The sequence below is a fragment of the Manduca sexta genome, chromosome 13 (genome assembly GCF_014839805.1).
Source record: "Manduca sexta isolate Smith_Timp_Sample1 chromosome 13, JHU_Msex_v1.0, whole genome shotgun sequence".
NCBI lineage: Eukaryota > Metazoa > Arthropoda > Insecta > Lepidoptera > Sphingidae > Manduca > Manduca sexta.
The window spans coordinates 13,480,188-13,503,415 of NC_051127.1; the positions used below are offsets into that span (position 1 = coordinate 13,480,188).

At 35.5% G+C, this 23,228-nt stretch overlaps 1 protein-coding gene across 6 annotated transcripts in view; it reads left to right on the plus strand.

The window, feature by feature from the left end:
* LOC115449129 (protein pellino) overlaps positions 1-23,228 on the plus strand; it is a 66,232-nt gene that overhangs the window by 11,696 nt on the left and 31,308 nt on the right. For 3 of the 6 annotated variants that reach the window (XM_037438040.1, XM_037438044.1, XM_037438043.1), the window contains 2 exons: positions 2,738-2,842; positions 15,529-15,760. In XM_037438040.1, coding sequence (XP_037293937.1) covers positions 2,738-2,842; positions 15,529-15,760 — 337 coding nt within the window. Of the gene's footprint in view, positions 1-765; positions 792-1,090; positions 1,535-1,557; positions 1,590-2,737; positions 2,843-15,528; positions 15,761-23,228 lie in introns of those variants that run through there. The other 3 variants (XM_037438045.1, XM_037438041.1, XM_037438042.1) reach the window with 3 other exon arrangements.

Consider the following 23,228-nt stretch of genomic DNA (forward strand, 5'->3'; position numbering starts at 1 on the left):
CGCCGTAGTATTTCGTGGAACACACGCCTACTTACTATTGACTATAGTAAATTCGTGTTTTCCTCAATGATAGCTCGTATCGACATCTTATAGACGTCCGACAGGTGGAACAATTGTGCGGAAAAATTACGTATGCACGCAAATTAAGTTTATTGTTCACTAACACGTCTTCGCCATCACGTTTACGTAACACGTTCTATGAGGAATTAAAAGTGCTTTGTACGAATACGATCGCAATTATATACCATGAGAGAGTTAGCTGAACACAATAGGAGTAAATAAATTGTAACATAGTCTAAGAAGATTAGTTTACGCAAAGATTTGTTTTTAAAATTCTGTAACTATAGTTTAACTCCAAAATTAGGACTAAATGTCATTAAACGCGCGTACAGGGACCCCGATACACGCCGCACGGAGATGAGGGTCATTGACCTCATTCCCGTAATTATTACAGGCACGCGTCGTCTTTTTTTTTTTTATTAAAAATAGGAATATTTGTTTGATTCCGACGACTGATATGAATAAGAGACAATAGACCAGTCAAAACAAAGGCTGCAACTATCATGTCAGCGTGCACGTATAAACATAGCACGACCTAGTTCTCGCTAAGGGACCGATAACTTATCGTCGATCGATAGTACTCAAAGCATTAAGCCCCCTCACAGAACAAAGTAAATCCTATTATTGCAAAATACCGTTGATTATTTCAAAGGCACGAACGTTGACTAGCGGACGCGTTCATTGTTTAATAACTGGGCAGCTTTGATAATCACAAAGTTTATGAGGCTTGCGTGAGTGTCAGTGCATCGGCCGCAACCGGTTCTGGCTGTCTATAATTTACCACTAATCTTGACCCACAGCGGTGCGGCTGGTCCGAACGAAACGCGTGACCTGACACGTACCAATAACAACTAGCTCGGACGGAAGTGGTACGCGGTTGTGGGTGGCTCTCGAGATGATATCATGAATTTTATTGTTTTCCTCCGCCTTAAAGTACACCGTTTTTGAAAGTGCGGTTGATAAGGATAGCTTTTGTATGGAATAATAACAATTAGGTAACGGTCGCACACGATCCTGATTTTGTAGTTCGTAGTAAGATAGTATAACTTGGCCTCGTTGTTACGAACTGTTAAAGACTTCAATTTGTGCGACATGACAAAAACAATTGGGCACTGAATTGGCCACCTCTCATTTTATAGTTATCTCAACATCCCCTGCGCCATGGAGGCCGTTAGAATACAATTTTTAAAGAAATGTGTCATTTATTTATTTGGTTATTTATGTTATTACCTCAATAATTTCAATTTACTATAGTGTTCCTTTGCCATGCAAACTCAAATGTTTGATTTGTAGTTTCTGCCTAGCCTTACAAATAACTATTCTGAAAAACCGTCTACATATTTATGTACTTGCTTACTATGTTAAGTGATTCGTCGACGTCACGGGAGCGCTGCCAAGTGCCCACCATTCATCGGGAGTTGTTTCTTGTTTATTTTACTATCGAAAGTGCAGACGGAGTTAGAATTTGGACCTAGTAAGACATTACTCAGTTATGTAATGAGATCACCCACGATGACAACGGGTTCGCGGTAATCTCGAGAACTTTGCAGTATTTAGATATTATTATGTACAGTCACACACATAAGCAGTTGAACAAAATCAAAACTTCAAATCGCTTATACAGTTTTTGTTTTGTTTTTACATTTTTTGTCCTTAAAAAATAATATAAAAGGGATTAAAATTAAACTATTTTTCGGATTTTATAGCGGTTTTTATATTTCGGTTTTTATAAACATAATTAATCAAAAATAAAAGGAATTTACTTTACTTCACACAAAGAACAAATGTTTTAATTAAACTTAACGTGTATAAGCTATATGAAATTTGAATTTGTTTGGCTGCTTTCGTGGCTGACTGTACTTACCGCAATGCACGTTGATTAAATTTTAATAACTGTGCATATTATGTACCATGACCTTAATATAATGCATCAACTACTAACGAACTGTAGTTATTAATATTACAGACTATTTGCCAGCGGGACAATATGTACTGTAATTTATACCTTAAACTGATTTTTAAGAGACGAACGCCAGAGTTTCTTGTCCGATCTTCTCTGGTGAGAACTGTTTTCCGACCTGATGGTAGAGTTAATATTGTCGGAATCTAAATAATGTATAACATTTAACAGGTTCAAACAAATCATTTCATTTCTAATAATCTCCCCAGACACATCATGTTCACGGAACGTGATGTTTAAAATTCGGTCGTGCATTACAACTGTTGCTACTAAGCAATTTAAAAATATAATTAATATTATTATTTCTTTATATGTGCTAATTTGAGGCGTGCACACTTCACAATGTAGTATGTTACATACTGTATGTACCAAGTAACCTAATGCATAGGACATTACTTCGAATTCCATGTATCATAACCACAAGGTATGTGGTTTGTCATAGTCCACAGAGAAGGGTGTTTTTGAGTAATTAATTTCTTACGTTAATTCTACATCAGATTATAACGTACTAATCTTGTATGTTTTACCTCGCCTGGATAGATGCCACTTCCAATTAGGAATTAATTCATGTTCTGCTACGAAAGAAATTGCATTATTATACTCGCTCGGTTTTATGAGACTATTTATTTCTCAGTACTCAGTGATTAAGTCTCGTCATAGTAGCATTATATTTAATATCAGTAAACGAATATTCATATTGTACTTTCTTTGTTACAGTGCTGCGGACAGTGCGGACTCACCAATACTGGAGGAGGCAGGCGAAAGCGGATCCGAACAAAAACCAAAACCACTCGTCAAATATGGCGAACTCGTGATACTGGGGTAAATATCAAATTCAATGTCACAACACAGTTAGATTACCTTAAACGGGCTTTTGTTGAACCAGTTTGGAGAACTCTTCGGTTTGTTTTACTTCGGAATTAATTATAATTGAGACTACTTTAGACTAGTGTTGGATCTAGAAGATATTTGAATTAGACTATCAAATATTCTCTAGATAATATAAAGTATACAACAATACTGCTTAGAGAATTGATAGTAGATGAAGGGGCAGTCTCTAAAGTTGTAAATGGAGTCAAAAGACAGCAATTGCGATGATGTTTTTGTCATGCTTCGACTATAATAAGATTTTATAATCTTTGCAATTATAGTATATCAGTTGGCTGTGGTAAGAGTAGAAATCTGTAAAGCTTTATTACTATCGAAAGCAGTTACTCGTTTAAACGCTTGTTAGTTTTATATCACTTTCTGTTGGCAGATTGTTTTATTCCCACCATATTTGAACAACCCTTAATTATAATTTGAAAGACAGAAAACACATTAAAGATCAAAATTAATGACATAATTAATGTATTTTTTTAATGTTTCCTGTTACGAAAACCTCGTCATTACTAGAATGATTACTAACCATTGTTTAAAAAGAATTAAAGAGGATCCATTCAGTACGAACGTTAAGATAATAGGAAAGTTCATAAGTGTATCGAAGGATTTAAGTAGTCGTTTTATAATTTCCAACGTCTCGGTACATCTAAGAACAATTTATCTTCCAAGAACATCGGCACTCTCACAAGCTGCAGCAATTTATAGTGAAACAAACTCATTTATTTTATTATCTCCTCCAAGACGGGGAAATATAGACACTTCCTGATCGTTCACTGTTTGTACTTACGCACTTTAATGTACGGCAATTATTAAACAATAAGGAAAGGTTCAGTAAATGTTTGTAGCCTAATTAGTGTTTAAAACAAGTGCTTTTGAGGTGTAGTCCTTGTCTTCTTCTTTATATGTAGCGTTGTTTGTTTATACTATCAGATGTTCTGTTGTTTTTCGATTATCAGTTTAATGCGTTTCAACGTTCTTGAACCATAGTTTATCATGCCATGAGCTATTTCGATATGTTGTGCGCAGTATAAGTGGACACAAGTCTGTCGATATTTCTTAAGACTAGCTGTTGATAGTGGGTAAAAACACATATACAGCCAATAATATTGTTGTTACTTCTGTAAACAACACTCAGACAGTAACGTCCAGCATCCAATGTAGTGACTAATTTTCATTGAATACTTTTGTTTTTTCCTTATGGTTTTTCTAATTCACCTTTTTTTATTTCATTTACCATTCAGACTTGTGGAAACTTTATTAACAAACTCCCTAATCTCTGGAACTACGGTTCCGTTTTTGAAAGTATTTAATTAATAGAATGAAACATTATCCCTAAGTATTTTTTTGTCTGGGAACGGACTTTTACACAAGCGCACTTGCGTAAAAGTCCATTCCGCGTGAAATTCTCGTGAAGTTCTCGTTTGCGAGAAAAATATAAATATCTACATTCAGGGCCCGTTCCCAAGTTTCAAGTAAAATTTATTTGACATTTATTGTATTAACCAGCTAATGTGGCTAGCCCTGATTTTATTACCATTTATTTGGGAGCATTCATTCGAGTGTCATTCTTGTATATGGTCTCTTTATACATTTATGTGACGAATAGTATTTACTAAGAAGTTGTCAAACAGGCCCTAACTCTACATAAATATTGTAGGTAATCCACGTGTATTTTGTAAAGTATGCTCTCATGTATGCCAAAATTTACATTTCAGAATCGTTTTCCCCTTAATGTTATAGCTAACATTCGTGACCTGATTAGTGTCTAATTACCCGTAATCCATTGTTCAAGAATCTGTATGGGAATGTCAGTGGTCGGGCACAAGGTTATGTAAACTAACCGACTAACCGATGTAGGCATGCCGCATGTACAATTTGCGCATTCCTATAAGCCGATGACGTATTAACGACGAAGACGACTGTCTTACACGGAATGATAAATATGTAGACAAGTCTGAGGATTTGTAATTTATTTATGCGCAGATCTTCGTTGTTATGTGTACTGTTAAAAGTAATGCTTGGCAAAATTACATTGATAAATTCATTTATATGTGATCTCACGATTTTATTAGGTCATTTTGTTATAAACTTTAATTTATTTTATATCACAGTTGTGAATTTCTCACAAGTTAAACTTTACCAGTATGCTAAGAGCTTAAAACACTTGAGAGTAAGTGAAGTCAATATTTACTATTTCGAAAGGATGTGGAAGTTGTTTACGATCGTTCTCAGTTAGGGTTGCCAAGCAAGTCAGTTTTATCATAAAGATTTATGATTTATTTAACATATGTAAATAACTATAACATTCTTAACTTACTAAGTACTTAATCGATTGCAATATTTGAAGTAAATACAAGCGTTTTATATATAACATTCCAGTTATAATTCTTAAGAGATTATATTAATAATCGTAATCTATAATTCTTCTAGCTTTCATTTAAACAATATAGTTTTAGAAATCCTCTATTTATTAAAATCTTCAGTACATATATCGGATATAAAACAAAATGCCAACCCTATGTCGTAAGTAAACTTTGAAAGTGCCGGAAGATAACCATGTGCTTATGACGTAGCACCATGGAAAGATTCTCTGAGCGAAATATGCTGGATTGCATATCCATTATCCATCACAAGTGATAGATTACTATAATGGATTGTATAGGGTGAAATATGTATGTTGAGTGGTTTCGATGCGATTTCTGAACGATACTTAAGGATGACCTTGTTCTGTTATGGATGTATTTATTAAATACTGAGGTTTGCCCGCGGTTTCGCCTGCGTCAGCTATCGGAAAATGGCTACAATCAGATCAGTGTTTTTTCAAATATTTATAAATTCTCTATCATTATAACCGATATTATGTTATAATAATGGTAAGAGGATGAATTAACCTCCACACAGACCCTCGGTCGCCTAAAATGAAGTCTAGATGCACCATACTTACTTGGAAGCTACGACCTTCAATTTTCATGGCTGATCTGAGGGATTTATTTTGTAGATTAAAGCGTGACAAGACTCTAAAGAGATGAGAGTGCTGTAGTACTGCAATAGTAAGTGACGTTGGTTTAAAATACAGTTTGGTGTGATTATAGCCAATACGAAGACTGGAGCTAAACTCAAGAATATAAAAAATCCGAGATATTACAAGGCAATTAAATAGTACAATTTATTGTGCTCAGCTAAATACTTTCTAAATTGGACGGATAACTTTGTTTTGTAATGTTTGCTAATTGTTACATTTTTTATTTTTTAATTGTCTGGTATTACGTAGTTCGATTCGCTTTCGATTGATCGTGATATGCGAATAACAAGTTTATGTTTTTTAAATTATTAGAGGCCATTTTACTATAACCGAACTGGTTTGGAAATGAATGGATAACGTAACATGGTGATACGACTGCGTAGAGCTATTTTCAATGTCATGTCGCGAATTTTAATTAAATTCTTGAAGACTACAACTTATATACTATCGGTTATTGGACTATTTGCTTAGTATGTCAATGTTATTAATTTTAAACCAACTTTTAATATCTCTGAACAATCACCAAATGTTAATTGATCAATGATGATAACACTAGGAAGTACGTCAAGTACTTTAAATTTATTATTTTCAAATGTTACAACAATAACTTATTTACTTGTGTATGTATGTCAAGTGCAGACAAAACAAAATAATGAAGGTTATATTGCACGTTTAGAATTCAAATGTGTTTCACAAATTCCTTGCAATCGTATTTAGTTCTTGAGTTATGACTTGCAATTTTTAAGTATTATTTGGACAAACTATAATTCTGCCTCTTTTCGGTATGATATTATACGCATACAGAGTTTCATTAAGATTTGATGATAGATTTATGTAATATTCATTAAATTATGCGAATTAAGATGTGCGATTTTATATTATAATAATGTAGGAAATACATAAAGCGAAAATAATATGCGCGGAATTAATTCGCAATATCTGCATAATTTTATGACACCATGCGGAAGCTTGCGCACTGCGTAAACGCATGTAACGGTGTTTATGGAGAAGAATTACACCGAACCGGATTTTATACAGTACATGTTTAAACTTTTAGAATCAGTTCAGTTAAGGCGAAAAATCATTTATTTTTCTAATACGTAACGTCAGCCGATGCAATGGCTGCGTTAATTTCCAAACGACATCCAGTCCCATTTCAAAGTAATAGATGGATGGATGGTAATGATGGATGCTCTTATAAGGTCGATGAATGAATCTACCGCATTAACCGAATTTAAAAAAATATAATATCGAAAGAATAACGACTGAAATTAAAAGGCAAATCTATTAACTTATCATTATTCTTTGATCGTAGACGGGTTGCGAATAAGGCATAATAAAATAGTACCTATAATTCACTGATCGATTCCATTACTTAGTTGTGAGGGCTTTATACTTACAACTCCCTCTAGAATATAATGTAATTAGGTTTTTAGTATATCTAGTCTTCTAAACATTAGTTTTTTTATGATTTAATAATATCTAATTATTTTCTTCTATTCCTTTGTATCGCACGTTTAGTTCTAGTGCCAAAATATTTGTACTCCGCGTAGTAGGTCAACGCTCGATAACGGCCAGACTTCACTGTTTCAGATGTTATCAGTTAACTATTCGCATTATCATGATATCGTTGAAGGGCTTTGATCGCGAAGACGTCTCGTCTCATTGTTTGCGCACTCGTTTCTAAACGTCGACCTCTTGCGGCGACCGAAGTCACATATCAAAAAAATATTTCCTTGTTCAAATAAAAATTTGGTTTATTTATTATAATTTTGAATAGTTAATGTTATGAACTTATGGAATAAAATTTATGCTCTGAAAATTATTATCATGAGTGAATCCATCCATTGAAATATTCAACTTTATTTTAACTCAGACGAGCAATAAAACCAATCAGACATCCTTCTGTGCACATAGGATGTGGAGATGACATCACTGACTGCCTGTTCATGACTTGTCTTGTTTAATCTCGTGGAGTTCGTTTATCACGAATACCTTATGAAGAATGTCTGCTAAATACATGAAACGCATCAATATTTTTTACGTCGCACATAAACCATTACACGGGTAAAAAAGTATTTTTTTAATGAACCGTTTTTGATGTTATTGTATACAACAGTGTATTTTTAATGACCTATTTTTATGCAACGTACGCAGTATGCAGGAGTTACGTTCCACGTTTATTTTTGGTCGTATAAGTTCGATAAAAATGGCGTCAATATAAGAAACTTTTATGTGTGTCTTCGTTTTCCTGGAAACGATTCATGAATTAAAGAAACGACCAGGATGTTAGCAACGTTTTTAAATGTGCTAAAAATATTTAAAGCCAGTTTTGGTACTGTCCAGTTCCACGTCCGTTCGTATTCGAATCGAAACATTTTTATTATAATTAAAATATAATATTATTATTTTACATACTATGGCTTGATTGTTCCAGCATATAGAACAGATTTGTTATCACTCCATTTTAATTGGTGTAGGTACGTGTATGGTTCTAATCTATCAATTATAATTCTAGACGCAATAAACCATGGCAGTTTGCGTATGCGCATTTAATCACAATCGCTTTATGCATCGTGCGGTTGTTTATCGAGCTCAAGAACTGGTGGCTGACCACAGCGTTCGGTTTCTTGTTGCGCAGTAGCTCCGTGCTTAGAGGTCATGATCAGTATCTAACACTGCTTCGTCTCACTCGCGTTTTATTATCTGTCGCCGGCGGCATAATGTCACGGCTTTATTGCTTTTTGCGACCCAGTTGAGAGACTCGCCGACGACCCCTTGCGGCAGAGCTATTGGATTTTACGTTCCACCGAGCAAAATACTATCACGCTAACCGCATCGCGTGTAATGACTTACAATATTTAAAATTCACCGAAAACATTTTTCGGTCGGTTCGTTACGAAACACTAATGAAACCGGGTCTGGTAACAGGCAAAATTTTCGCTCGCGTCCTCAAATGTCGAGGAAAATGGAATTTTAATTAGAACGCAGCATCATATCGGCGTAATGCACAATGTTTTTTTTTTTTAACGCAACACCAAAGAAATTGTGTCACACTCACAGCGGTTGTACACACATTGATGTGTCTAAATCGGCTTTGTTCAAGCCTACGACATAAAAATCAGTAAAAAGGTTACCAGCGTTTTTATTATAGCCGCTTTATGCGTGGTATTACGAAAGTACGCGCGATTTGTTTGATACGTGCTGTCTGCCGAGGTGCCGTTTGCAAGTACACAAGCCCGGAAGCCTGCCGGCTTGCGGTACACGTTGCCGCTAAAATAGATCTTAACAATTCCAGCGAGAATTAAGGAAGTTTCGTAAACATCGCGCACCGTAAATAAGCTTTGTGCGTTTGTAATTTTATGAAAAATGTTTTTTAAAGCGTAAATTGGCAAGTTTTTGTTGTTAAATTGTTGTAATTAAACGTTAAATTGCTTTTGAACCATCAGCCAAATTATTTATCGACCGTTACTTTCATTGTAGTAGCAGGCTGTTAATTCAGCTCTTTTGAAAACTTTTCGTTTGACAGTCTTTTATCATTAAAGGTATTTAAATACTTTTACAAAATTATATTTTAAACACTGTTTTGATAATTACAAAACATAAAGAATACAACACACTTTTACTCGCCCGCGTGAAATAAAGCGCGATATTTTCCCGGAATATAAAGTAATGTCAGAAGTAATGTAGCTTCATATTAGCGAAAAAAATCAAAATCGGTTTAGTAGTTCCTGAGATAGGTGCGTTCAAACAAACTCTTCAGCTTTAATATTAGTATAGATTATGTGGTGTAACTCTTCTGTATGTTTGAATCAGTTGACTGTATAAAATGTTAATTACCATTCGCTAGGGAAGTTGTAAAGGTAAAGAAAACATTAGGAAAAGCGCAACCGCCGTAATAACTATCTCGAGTAACGCTTCGGAGCGAAATAATACTGCAAATGTTTGTGGGGAAAACACATTACTTATTCGCGATATTATTAACAATAAATGTACTTAGAACAATAGGATCTTAATTCTCAATATAACAACAGTATTTTTAAATAAAAAATCAGTTGACACTCATTTTCCATAAGGATATTAGATCGATATTCTCAGTAAACCACCCTTATTGCATATTTCAACGTAATCTCATTGCGATAGAAATGGTATGCGCCAAGAGGGGAGGCGAATTATAATATAAATGACATTTAAGTTTTATTTCTTATATTAGATGACATCATTCGAAACCTCTATTGTGGTTTAGATCACGTTTTGTGCCAAGGGTTTATTTATTTATGGGCAAGGTCTCCAAATCGAAACAACGTCAACGTCAGACAAGATATATATTATTCGATGTAAAAAATAATACAGTTTACTAAATTAAAAATGATAACACCCTCTCTGTAGTAGAGGAGGCTCGTGTCCAGGAGATGGTATACAGTACTGGACTGGCGTTATTAAATAATAAAAGATTAGAAATCTTATGGCAGAAAGGTTCATTCCCTTTGTTACAATAACTCAGAAATGCCGTTGCAATTCTATATGTCACAGTTTAGAATTTGTAAAGATGAACATAAGAATGACAAATAAAGTTTATTTAAACGGTAATTATTTAAAAATTCGATTCAATGTCAGAGTTTCTATGCTATCCTCACATATAAAACAAAATCTCCAGCAGCGCCTGTCTGTCCCACTTCCAACACGGTAGAATCAACTATGGAACGGATTTCGATGAAATTTGCTATGTAGATTGTTTGAGACCCTGGGCAGGACATGGCTGCTTTTCATCCCGGAAAACTTGCACACAGGCGAAGCCGCAAGTCAAAGCTAGTTACAATGTAATACAAAAACATAGTTGCATTGTCCTGGGTGGTATTACCGTGCCGTCGAGCGGTCGGTGGCTTCCTGCAAGGGTTTCCTGCTGCGGTCACGTGATATACGAGCAAGCTCACAGCGCCACCACTAATTCAATTTCACTAAAACGCTACCCCCGCTTCTTGCCAGCCGATGTGGGTACATAATGCGATCAATTGTTGAAGGGAACACAAGCGACTATGTGTTATGAAAATTTAATGCAGTCTCATCTCTATATTTTATGATGTAAATTATTTATAAGTCTTTGAGGAATTGTGAATGAATTTGATTGTTATTTGGAACGTGCGGGAGAAAAAGGTTGGCAATAGTCATGCTAAGAACGCGCGCACAATCTTCCCCTACAAAAGAGACAATTAAAAAAGTGTTATTGGACATATTGTTTGTCATAGTCTCATTAGAAGTTTAAGTTAAATTTAAATAATTTATTAGTCTTAAGGCTAGATCGTTGTCGTAATGATGTATTGTTTACAGTCGGTATAACATAGAAAAATAGCCGTGCTGCTCAATCTGATCGGTTGAAGATTAAAGTTTAAAAAAAAAATAACACTCTAGGAGACTTTCGAATCATTTCTTATTTTACCCTATATTATTACTATTTCATTTTCGAAGCGAAGTATCACTCGCAGTTATGATTTCGTTACACAGAATTCTATTGATAATTGTATAATTTAATCAAATAGTTATCTAAATAATGAGCTTAGCCTACGATTTATACGAGTTAATACGTAGTGGTACCAGATTGTACATAAAAAACGGGTTTCCCCATGACCATGTCGGTCTCGGGTATGGATAAATATGTTTATGTGTAGGTTATTTGTTGCGTTCTCATGCGTTACGTGATGTTTTTGTTAAAGCGAATTATAAAAAAAAAAAACCTCTATTAATAATAACCAGCTCTGAGCTAGCTGAGAATGGAACAGACTTCCGACACCAAAATTGCAGGATGAAAGCACTGCTATTAGCCAGTGCTTTACGTGATGTTTTTGCTAAAGTTAATTATAAAAAAATATGCCCCTGCTATAAGCACTAACCAGCGCTGGCCTAACTGGGAAAGGAACAGATTGCAGGGAGAAACCTCTGCAATTAGGCAGCAGTTACCTTTGACTTTCAAAATTACGCACTTTAGCGCAGTGGAATACCAAACAATACTTTGTAATTCAAGGTGTTGGATGGTGTTTCAACTGTTTATAGGCGTTTGTATCGCTTACCATCAGGAGAACGGCAAGCTCGTCTCTTCATTCAAAGCAATAAAATAAAATTACGTGAGTTTGTAAAATATCGCTCATTTTAAAGGTAAAGGAAAACGACGCGATGAAACCTACATACCTAAGAATTCGTCATGAGAATTCCGAAGGTATGTAAAGTCTGCCTACCCGCAGGAGACTAGCTTGATGGGTTAATGTAAACATTCTCTGTAGTAGGGGAGGCAACCGCATAACAGTGACAACTTAACACCGTTTTTCTTTGAGAAGTGGCTTATAGATAGAGTCATGGGGCTTCATTTAATTCGGTTTACACGTATTACGAAACACTTATTCAGTTTCATAAATGTGACATTTCACTGATAAAATATATCTTCTTTGGATATGTTACCTGTATTTTCAAATAAAATATTACATAAAAATTTTCGTCTTCACTTTTGCCAGTCAATCTTTCCACTCACGCGCCGTCATAGTACTTCCCTCGTTTCTCTTCTCATAGACTTATTCATCCTTGCTCATTCCATTCGGAAACAACACAATCCCACATAAATTACTTACAGCAATATTCATATTGTACTGTACTGTTGCTCTCTGAAACAACCTAGTGACTGTAGTCTAATTTTCATTTAATAGCAGTTCAATGCCCCGTGTGACACATACACGGAACTACACGTACAATAATTATATGTTAAATTTGTCTTAAAGGCCGATAGGAATGCCGCGGTCCGGAATAAATCTCTGGTGTTGATTCGTTTACAAGTGTTACGTACAAGATTCAATCTATTTTCGGCACCAAGGTTGGGCTAGGATGCAGTGAGACTGACATTGAACGACCTTGTGAACGACACGTGCTGTTTAATTAATATTATACCCATTCCGACGCATGTATGTGATATTAGATTTATTTTTAAATCAGCAAAGGCATAAATGTCAAGTATGTTTAAAAATAAGTTAAAAATTTAATTTCCTATCATACTTTTTTTGGCATCGTTACTGAGGATACAAAAAAGACGTAGTTCTTAAATTCTTAGAAAATTATTGAAACTGAAATATCGAGGACTGTCAATATTTTATGGTCGATATATTTGGAGTCCGATAAACAGCGGTTACTGGGACCGATTCGAACCCTAATAAAAACATCTTCTTAAATTTATATCTTGGAGTACCGGCTGCCTCGACATCAGTACTAATTTACAGAAACTATGTTTATGTAGTTGGACAACACCATTGGGAATTCATGATAGACTGGGGCCGACATTCTGATGTGTGACGAAAATAAAGATGACCCTTCGTGACATCATTTCCGTGTGCGACTTCCGGCGCGTTGATTTTTTTTAATTTGCTTTTAGTCGCCAATTTCCGCGCCGCGTGTCGTACTCAAGTTTCACACGTATCGAGCATGCAATACCTTAACTTTTTATATGTCTACTGAAATAAATAAATTATTAGTTTTTATATAATTCATGTGATCGGAAAATTGGTCGCTTTATGAGTGAAAAAAAAAGTTATCGGTATTAGTCATATTAACGAGATTTGTAGTTCGTTCGTATTTTGATTTATCTAAATTTCGAAGTGTTAGTTTTGAAAATGAATATAGAGTTCTCATAATAGGTTACCGATGCATTATGTAAATTTTGAAAATTTATGTTTTTGGGCGCATGACTTCATTGTAAGGAATTTAAATTATTGATAAAGTATAATATTATAGCCGTTTTCATCAATATTGTTTATAAAGACTGCGTCAGTGGCGTAGTTATTAAATAACGGCTCGGTTTCGATCCCCGGGTCCGGCAAAGTGATATTGGGTTTTTCTACTCGTTATCATCCCGGAGTCTGGAATTTGTACCCGATATTGCGATATACTCGCACCCTATCACATCATAGGACGGAAAGTGGGTGCACCAGTTGCGCCTCTGCCTACCTCTTCAGGGATAAAAGGAGTGCGTGTGCGTCATCAATATTTAACATAACAGCAATGCTCTCTTTGTATTCCTTTATTCATTTCATTAAAAGGTGCTCTTCTTTGAAGTCTTCGAATCATTTACAAAACATAGATGCTAGTAACGCATTGTACGCTCGTGTTATGTCACGTAATGTAATACTAGACAAAGATATGCACTTGTTCAGCTTCCCATGCATGAAGCTACGTACATTGTCCAACTTCTTGTCGATGTTACTTGGATTATTATCTAACGTGAGTTATTTGGTTATAGGAATGTGTTACTATTTACTGGTGGTAGATCTCTCATATGTAAAAGACCGCCTGGGTAGGTACCACCGCAATGTCTATTTCTGCCGCCAAGCAACCGTGTGTTGTCACTGTTGTGTTCCGGTTTGAAGGACATTGTAGCCAGTGTAACTATTGGACATAATTAGACTTAATATCTCATGTCTCAGGAAAGCGAGCGCAGTGGAATACCGAACAATACTTTGTAACTCAAGGTGGGCGGTGGTATCGCTTTCCATCAGGCGAACGACAAGCTCGTCTCGTCATTCAAAGTAATAAAATAATAATAACATCAAGTAACCGTAACCAATGATGAAGAAAATAGTTTGACGGCTATGGAATATATTTCTTGAAACACGTGGAAGCCATAATTCGATTAAGTACAACGTTATATGAGATCAAAGAACCATATTTTCCTTTTCCAATAGAGGTAATAAGTGTGTAGCAGAGGGCAAACCGCACTCAAAGGCTGTTTTACCATCAAAGTAATAAGACGCTGATATTTTATTCTGTTGAAAGGCGAAACCTTTGATATATAATTTAGTTCGAAGCGATTACTATATTTGTTTCAATATGACATTTATAATTTTCTTATTATGACATTAGCGTAATAAAGATACTGATGTTAGTCATAACGATGAAGTGGTCAAGGATTCTGATGTTTACGTACGAGGGTGGGAATATACGCCAATGGTACCGTCACCTGCATCTACCGCTGTCTTGGTTCTCAAGGAAGTTTAACCTTTCCCACTGATGCTTATTATCTAACATAATGGGCTTCTGTTCTTAACTACTGCGATGTTTTTAGCCGTTAACTGTTCACTGTGACATAATCTTATGCATTGTTCGGTGACTGTCTTCCATTAGATAATGAGGTGCCTTCAAGGATCTTTACTTGAAATGTTTGTGTATTTTTTTTCAAGTATAAATAGTATTAGGTCCTCTTTGTTAGAACCAACAGGGAAATAATATGACTTGATCGTATGCTTGATAAAAGTTTGCATTGTTAGAGACGTATGTTAAAGTAGCAAACATTATTAAATTAAAAGTAAAAATGTACATCTTCCCAAAACAATCAAATAAATTGATTTTATATTACTAAAGAGAAAAATCTATCACTTATTCTTGTGAACATTAATTGAGACCGTGAAGTTTTTTATGCATTTTATCTTTTTGTTAACGTACATGAATATGCCTATATTGTGTTATATTTCGGTTTTATACATGTAACGTGAAGTAAATAGGCAAACAGTTCTTTCCAGACAGTAGTAACAATAAATACAGTAATCGATGGACATTTATCATACCTCTATTCCAGTTACAATGGTTACTTACCGGCGGGCGAGCGCGGGCGGCGCCGCAGCAAGTTCGTCCTATACAGAAGGACTCAGGCGAACGGCGTGCGTCGCTCGAAACACTATGTGGTTAAGACTCCGCACAGCAGCGAAGCGATCCTCGACGCCAGCCAGCACTCGATCTCATACACACTCAATCGTAACCAGGCGGTCATCGTCGAGTACATGGAGGATCCCGACACTGATATGTTTCAGGTGAGTTTAGACTGCATTTATGAGGATTGGTGAAGGTATATTTGCTCGATTTCGCATTGAAGAAGAGGCAGTGCGCAGTGCATTGATCGCGATTTGAATGACGATTTATAGATGACTGTTGACCGTTTAAGTATTATAATTAATGATCAAATATTGTATCCTTTAAACTGCTTGAGTTAGTTTGTGCAAGAATGTCACAATTACATATTTAAATATGTACATTATATACAATATAACTGAGACTGCATACATTTAAAGTTTGGTAGAGTGCTAATGAAAGAATTACACACGATGTTTCCTTAGTGTTACGTACGTTTGGGAATCACCTAGAGGGGCTTACGTGACCAAGCCTCTGTTCACAGGATTTACGCGAAACGCGGCCGTATTACCAAGCGTCACTTGTTAAAACCAAAAATTATGTAATGGTGAAACGGGATCGCTTTCGTTTAATTAAGTCCATTAGGAAATGTTGACTATACGAGTTGTATAATAACAGATAGCGCAGTGCGAACGGATCCCGATTTCGAAATCAGACGACAACGTCCCCAATGCTCTGGATCCTCTTATCTGTCGGCAGATGCTGTGTTTGTACTGGCACGTCGACGAAACAATGATATTGCATGAGTACACACAATGGGTTTTAACGGCGCACACACAAATGGGGACGCATAATTCACCAAAACCATGGGATTACGTCTAACAGAAAATTATGCGGTGGAAAACGCAATGCGCCACTACTGAAATATGAACGGATTTGATATTATTATGTTTTTAATTTGATTTTGCGTGATTACCGAGATTTTGTACGCAAATTGTGTTTGCGAGTTAGTATACAAAATAGTTGGTTTGGTGCCAGGAACGCGATGCTATCTGTGTCGACAATTGTTTGCGAATATTTTTGGTGCTATCGATGAGCATGTGAAAATATTACTGACGTTTTTTTTCACCTTAGAGTTAACAGGTACCTAATAATGGTGTAGCTGTGGTGTAATAAAAATAAAATTGAAGTTACCGTAAAAAAATACGTTTAATTTGTTTGTTTTTGAAAATTAAACGTTACAAACCACTTAAACGCATCAAATTTAGCGTGTAAATTAACATACATCGTGAATGGCGCCCGGGTGTTTACTCAGTGGTCGGTCATATCTAATCGGCGCATGTGGGTTAGTGCCCCCCGGGAGAACAATGCGTTGGTCCCCGCCGTCTGCGTGTAGGGATGATCGATACCGCACATAGATATATATCGATTCATCGATTAATATTTCGATATTAAACAGATAAACAGATTTGGAACGGTACTGTACTTGTTTTTGTTTTTCATGAGTTGAAGCGAACAATGATTGTTTTTGTTGATGGTGTCATCGTTAATATAGAATGTTTACGCGAATTGTAGGATATTTTTGGTATATATTTTACAATAGGTTATTGTGCCAACACAGGGGGAGTCGCATAATAGAACATTTTATCCATCTTTTTATTCTGACACAATGACACCATTCTATACATGAAATTGTATTTCTAAACGATTTCGTGCAAATTCCTTTCACTATTTTCACAACAATGAAATACAATTTTATTTTTAGTACGAAGCCGATCATTTATTAGTATAACCTTTTTTAACGCCATAGTTCAACGATAAGATCATTATTTATTACAAAAAGTGCATGACATCGGGTCATTATTCAAATTGCTCACCTATCGCTAGAATCCACAAATCACACAACACTCAAGAGTCCGAGCTTCAATTGACAGCTCATTTAAATATTTCAATAAACAAAATTGGTCGCTTTTGTTAGTATTTTTTTATGATGAAGAGAAATCTAGTTATATTGAATACTAGTTTTGCTGGCATCATCACCCGTGTGAAACTATTTTATTATATGTGTAAATAGATAGGACTCTAATATGATTACGTTACATTTCATACAAGTAATATTTATTCGTATTCTATATCGCTCTATTCCTTTATTAGTTATGATTGTGGTTCCATTCAATCATAAAAAAATGCCAATCACTTCTTGAGTTGAAGCTTTTTAATTTCCTGGTTTTAAATTTTGAACACAATTCTTGGTTCATTTTTACACATTAAATACGATTATCGATATATTATCGATTGATTTCTAATACATCTATTACATTTGAACGACCTTCCCTAATATACGTCATTGGTGACATGACCGCACACATCGGTCCAAGTGACAATGACCTTATCAACTTATCGAACAAGGACGTGATATTGTGGTCTTTATTGTCAATACAATAAGATTGGTAGTCGATAAACAGTAGTAAATCAGTATATAAAATGTGACCAGTTTTATCATCTTAGAATAGTACGACGGCCAGTGAAAAGTATTTATCGATAATAATTCCAACATAAGAAACAATTTTTTATCGATTCGAAGAAAGTTTCAAACATGAGGAACTATTGTTTACGATAATTTGCCGTCCATTAAAACGACTGCATAGTCCATACAAAGGGCTGGTGGAAAGTTTTTCACTGTTATTGTGTTTCCTCGGTGTTCACTTTATATGGGGCGCAATATGTTTTTCTTGACGCGGCGGTCCACTTGCCGGTATTCCTATGGGGCGGGTGGAGTTCGTTGCCGTCGCGGTCGACGCACCAGCACACATCCTGTTCGCACTATTGGACCCCTTTTCATTGTTGCCATTCGGTTGCAAACCCTATAAATATCCAAATAAATATTTATTTCCTTAATATCATTAGCCCTGAGTGCGCAGGAAGCAACGACCTCACGCGTTTACTGCGTCTTACTTTATTCTTCATATCGTGAGTTAGATATAATTAATGATGAATTATATTCTCAAAGGATTGTTAATAGTTGGCAAAAATTTAAATTTTCGTTGAGTTGTTCTGTAGAATGATCAAGTTTGATTTACGACTGATACTGAGCTACGTTTATTTTATATGTAACAGAAAATAATATTTTAAAATAATTATTTTGTAATTTCAGCATCAAAATTGTTTGAAAAATAAAACAATTATATAACTAATATTATTGTTGTGAGCAAAAGTGGCAGCGTGGTGGGGTTATTGCGCTATCTCTTTCTCACGCACCTAGCGTTATGGCGGATGACACCTGATGACGTCACAGTTTGCTATTACTGTTCTATTTTGTTAGTCCTTCCACTCAATATCAAAGCTTTTGTTATTGCACGGATTTTAAGAATGTTTTTCTCCGTAAAATTTTGAATGATATACATTTTTATATCATTCAAAATTTTACGAAATTTTATCATCTTTGATAAAAGTATTTTAAATTAAGTAGTTAACTACCCTACACTTAATCCTACTTATACTTATTTCTAACGAAATAAATATTATCATTCAAAACCAATCATGTCAATTGTCTAATGACACGTGTTTTTCCAGACATTTATCGCTTTTATACAAAAAATATATTTTCAAAACATGTTTTGTTACCGACAATAATATCACGCAATATGTTCTACGTTTTACCACAAACCTCATGCACTACGCATTACGCGCGTATCTTTAACTGCGTAATTCCTACGATGATATCGGCTCATCATACTGTATTATCTATATAATATAGATAAATATTGGTGTATAACTAAAACTTTACTACACATGCAACTGTTAATATCTCACCATCGTGGAGTACCATAAATTTAATTACATACTTGGAGTTAATTCACGATTAATTAAAATACCAGTTCTTTTAACTAGGAATAAATCGTTTGCCAAGTTCATTGCCCTAAGATGTAGGTCTAACGTGTGTTGCCGTTAAAGTTGACACTTTCGTTTATGTTAGTAATATCCGGATTAAGTTTTTTTTCAAGACCACTTTTACTTATTTGTTTAACTTTCTATGTTATTCATTTTATCTTGATTGTTTCTCCTGGGGAGAAGTAAAACGAAATATAAGACTAATCCTAACATTGCCTGATATTAAAGATATTATTTGATCCAAAAAAGTTTACCTTTTATTTTCTTTCATGTAGGGAAGGCTATTTCAAAGAATTGCAAAATTATTTCTGTTTTTTCACGTTGTATTGTTATAATACCTAAAGCAGTTCAACCGCGGTTTTCCCATATAAAAATATTTTCTTGAAATAATACTAATGAATAAAATATAACCTCTTATACAGGGACAGTATATTGTTCAACCATTCAAAAAAAAATCAAATCTGTTCACAAAGATTCAGGCAAAGCTTCTACGAGCCAACCAAATTATACAACTCACTTCTTTATACTAGTGTAGATTAATCACATTACACAATAAAGTTGATTGAATAAAAACCACATTTCCGACACGAGTGGTAACGTAAATAAATATGCAAATGGTGTTTTATTATACGGCTGAGGTGAATGGTGCACGCTCGTCTTTCTTTTGAAGAATGCGCGCCTCTCTCACACATACGCTTTAATAACGACCCACTGATCTTAATACTTATTGAAGTTTTTATTTATTCACGCATATTAGAGTTTTATTAAGACCTTGGGTATGTAGATAGACGTTGGTTATTTTTTTTTGTTGGTATTATTAGATGTTTTCGCCGTTCGTTTGTAAAGGATTTCTGTTGCTTTGAACTAGAGTTTGTTAAAGATGAATTAAATGAACAGATCGCTTGCCCGTTTGTATTCGTCGCTCGTGGCAAGTCTTCCGTTTCTGTTGAAGCTGACAAAAGACCTGAACTACAAAGCACTGCATGGTAATTGTCAGCGCACTTTGGGCGTAATCTGGAGAGGCATCAGATGGTTAGTTTCGCAATACCCAGTAAACACCGCTGCCAATACCTATAGAATTGTATTATCAATTCGAACATTTATTTACCGGCAAAAATAGGTACAGCAGTGAGACAACACAGGATTGATCCTTGCATACCAAGCACCCATCAACTTGTAAATAATGCAATTAATTCTCCAGTCGAAAGATACGATACCAAAGAGCACGGTTATAAAATATTGGTCAGCTCAGCTGCGTTTATTAAAATAAAGCACAATATGTCTACGATGAATGTAGTTCTTTTCTAGATGAACATTAATTATTCCATCATGAAAATGAGGTTAAAATTCTATACAGACAATGCCGTACTGAAGCTTAAAATAGCATCTTGCCTTGTATCTTCAACATGGAGATTTAAATGAATTGATTTAACGGCTACAGAATTGGCACGCTCTGAGTTGCTCAGTTTGATGCTTGTTATTCTTGACAAAACGAACGCATTCCCTACGTATGTTTATAAATATTCAAACAATAATATCAATAGTGGACCACTTGATACGTTTAAAACTCTTACATTCAAGAAGTTTGACAGCCAATTGACTGCAGTAAAGAGTTCACTGGTGCATCGCCAATGACGGTAATGAGGTGACGTGTGACGTCACAGATGACCCGATCCGCATGTCAACGAGGGGTAGGGGTGTGACGTCAGAGCCAGGGGTGGGAGTGTGAGACGGCGTGGTTCGGCCAAGGACGTCGCCGGGCCGACCGGCGCGCAACACCCGTCACAATCGATAACCGACGCTTGACAACCGCGATGTGATCTGCAATCAACTGCCGATTTCAGCTAATGTTCTTCCATAGTCTTTTGCACGGAAACCCTCATCTATTACGTAAAGAATCCATTGAAATACAACTGTCTATTGAGTTACTCCGTTTACAAGATCGTCTCCTTGACTCGGTGAAGGTTAGACCGTGTGATTTGAATTTGAAATTAATTTAAGCTGTGTTGCGGACGGAGTACGACAAACACTGTGAAAGAGGAATAAAATGACTTTATTCGTTGTATTTCGCTAACTCATGTACACACTTTACTGCCACTTTATCTTATCTTTTAACTTAAATTAGTTCACCTCCCGAACTCTTAGATTTAACCGCAGCACCGTGTCCATTATCCAATTTAGTAATTTTCTCTCGGGAAATAACATCGAAAACGCGAGATTATGTTTACAGGCAATGTGTACGTTTAACTGCAAGCCACAATCTCATATAAATTTCATAGATTTATTTGCTCCGTGTCCAACTTGAACGCGTTTTACTTTCACTCGTATTTTATCACCATATAACCTTCAAGATAACGTTGTAAAACTGGTTTCAGCGTATATATAGCACGTGTTGTGTTCTTTATTTGTTATGTCATCTAAATATGACAATCTCAAACCCGTATTCTGTTGCGAAACACAATTATCTTGTTTGGTTGACATTTGTATAGTATTTAGAAGAAAACAATGAGTCGAGATAGCCTTCAACGTTCCAAACCTCTACTTGCGATATCCAATTATGAAAATTAAATAATGTGTTGACGTCGCAATGGTAGTTTATAGAGTCTGGTGTTTAGTACACACCAGACTGCAGAGTGCCATCCTGGCTTGTGTCCAGACAGAACGCTTTTACTCATGAAAGTAGTTATTTTGTCGTAACTCTAATGTGAACATAACTCTACGTCAATAGTAGAGTATTTAAGTATTGTGAAACACAATTCTTAATTCTTTTCACCATATTTGGAAGCTGATTATTAGCTTTGACAAAATTTAACATTAAACCCTTACCACTCTAGTCGTTTCCAGTTTTAACTGAAAAACTAATCTAATTCTTTTCATTAAGCCGTTAGTTAGAATTCCATTTCTTCTATGTACTTGAACAATTGCTCCATTTCAAAGCTTTTTCCAATTGTAATTCAATACTTTCAACAACCTCTAATAGCTATGCGAACCGGCTCTACACCTGTTTAAATTAAAACAGCGCTTTCCGGAAAATCAAAAGATTGTTACGGCACTGCTTTGGACTTTCATTATTAAAATGTACTGTTGGGTTTAATGTTCCTCTTTCATGATTAATGAAGTGGTTGCCTTCGCAAAGCTCTCGACCACGGTCCGCTTGTTCTGGCGGTTTTTAAACAATTGCTTGCCGCTCAAGTTTTTACAATTATATTTATGCTATTGTTTAGGTCACGTTAAGACCGCGTTTAGATGATGGTTTTGCAGCATTATTGTCTTGTATGTCTTCATATTATATACTCAAGCGGCGATAGCGTAGCGTTCAAATCCCAAGGGCACACACCTCTGAATTTTCTAAAATCACGTTTGTATTCTTTGTGAATTATCGTTCGCTTTAACGGTGAAGGAAAACATCGTGAGGAAATCTGCACATCTGAGAAGTTCTCTATGGGAATTTCGAAGGTGTGTGAAGTCTACCAATCCGCAATAGGCCAGCGTGGTGGACTAAGGCCTAATCCCTCTCAGTAGTAGAGGGAGGCCCGTGCTCAGCAGTGGGCAAGTATATAATACAGGGCTGATATTATTATTATGTCTTCATACCGCGACTTGACAGTGTGACTGTCAGAACACGCATAGTTGTTGACGTCAATATTTTTTTTATGATATTTTGCTGCATCGATTAAGCGAAGCCTAATTGCGAGTGATCGTTTATTGGTTATTGGTTGTAGTTTTGTCGCGTTCATGACTCATTTTGTAATTGTTTAT